Source organism: Vombatus ursinus, unplaced genomic scaffold (assembly GCF_900497805.2).
Source record: "Vombatus ursinus unplaced genomic scaffold, bare-nosed wombat genome assembly UNPS02004915.1, whole genome shotgun sequence".
Taxonomy (NCBI): domain Eukaryota; kingdom Metazoa; phylum Chordata; class Mammalia; order Diprotodontia; family Vombatidae; genus Vombatus; species Vombatus ursinus.
In genome coordinates, this window is record NW_020944693.1 from 60,874 (window position 1) to 62,572 (window position 1,699).

General features: G+C 42.1%; 1 protein-coding gene across 1 annotated transcript; it reads right to left on the reverse strand.

Moving 5' to 3' along the window:
• Positions 1–279: 279 nt before the first annotated feature.
• LOC114028397 (olfactory receptor 13A1-like) lies at positions 280–1,224 on the reverse strand. The gene has a single exon (XM_027842640.1). It carries the CDS (start codon positions 1,207–1,209, stop codon positions 280–282), a length of 930 nt encoding a protein of 309 aa, XP_027698441.1. The 5' UTR covers positions 1,210–1,224.
• Positions 1,225–1,699: the final 475 nt, after the last annotated feature.

Genomic DNA, 1,699 nt, shown 5'->3' on the forward strand with positions numbered 1-1,699 from the left:
TAATGTTACATAAATATTATATAAATATATGGAGAAAACACCACGAAGTAGGACACTGCAGAAATCAAAATTCCAAATTCAGAGAAGCATGAGTAATTGGTTAATATGCTATTAGGAAGCAAAGCAACATTCCTGAGCATCCAAAACATGTCCTGGAAGACAAATGCTTTTGGTATCAGTAATTCTTGACCTCTGTCCAAATCCTAAAACAGAGTCAGGTTAATTAGAGGAGACTTTTCAGGTCTCCTCCATCATATGATCACAAGTTTGGAAGACTCATCATCTCCTGAAGAAAGAGAACACTTTCTTGAGTCCCACTTTGACTTCTTTGTTCCTCAAGGTGTAAATGACAGGGTTGAGGGTAGGAGCCACTGAAGTGTATATCACAGACACGACCTTATCCTTATCCAATGAGTAACTGGAAGATGGCCGTATATAGGTGTAAATTACAGTGCTGTAATACATGCTGACCACAATGATATGGGAGGAGCAGGTAGAGAAGGCTCTCTTTTTGCCCTCAGTGGTGCGGATTTTCAGGATGCTGGAGATAATGCAGGCATAGGAGAGCATTGTGATCATGAAATTCCCCACCGCTAGGAATACATCTGCTGTGAAGGCCATGGTTTCATTCAAGTAGGTAGGACTACAGGAGAGCTTCAGTAAAGGCGGGATCTCACAGAAAAAGTGGTTAACTATATTAGAGTGGCATAAAGTCAGTTTTATCATTAGGCCAGTGTGTACACTAGTGTTGATGATGCTGATTATCCAAACACTGGTGGCTAACAGCATACAGACCCTCTTACTCATCATGGTGCTGTAGTGGAGAGGATGGCAGATGGCCACATACCGATCATAAGCCATAGCAGTGAAGAGCAACAACTCAGCCCCTAAGGACCAAGTGAAGAAGAATAGCTGGGCCACGCAGCCTTCATAGGAAATAGTCTTCCCACCCATCATGTTCTCCAGTAATTTTGGAAGAATTGTGGAGGTACAGAGGACATCAACCATGGCTAAGTTGATCAGGAAGAAGTACATTGGTGTGTGCAGTGCTGGGTTAAAACTGATTGTAACAAAGATGAGGATGTTCCCTGAGAGGGCCACTGTGTAGAGGGAGAGGAACAAGACAAAGAACAAGGACTGAAGATGAGGGGCTTCTGAGAATCCTTTCATAAAAAACTCAGTGATCAGTGTCTGATTCACCCATGCCATTAGGGCAGATTAAGTTTTGATTAAATCAAGACAGTCCCAGCAATTTCATTTTCCTTCATTTGCTTGATCTAGTATAAGATGCAGAAAATATGTATATATTAAATATGTTAAATATTGCTAATTCTATACCCTTAAAAACATGCTGATAGGAACACTAGGACCGCTGACGATTCTGATGCTTGGATGCAAGATGCTTTTGTAGACGAGAACCACCAACTTGTCGTATGGGGTGGAGGATCAAGAAGCTGCCCAGAGATTTTGAATATTCTACTTATGTGCCTTCATCAGTGCAGCTGCATCCATTATATTTCTCTTGGACTAATTCTCTTTCCAAATCCCTAGGACACTCTATTGCATAGAGACAACCTCATTGCCCAAACCCTGCTGTTCACTCTGTCGTCCCTATTCACCTAAACTCTACCTGCAGAAATGTCCAATTTTCTGCTCCGTGTTTGCACACACCATCCACTACACTCTCTGGAGCTCCCAC

Bases quoted from the DNA above. Each gene is read 5' to 3' on its own strand.
- LOC114028397 (XM_027842640.1), bottom strand. From the start codon at position 1,209: ATGGCATGGGTGAATCAGACACTGATCACTGAGTTTTTTATGAAAGGA.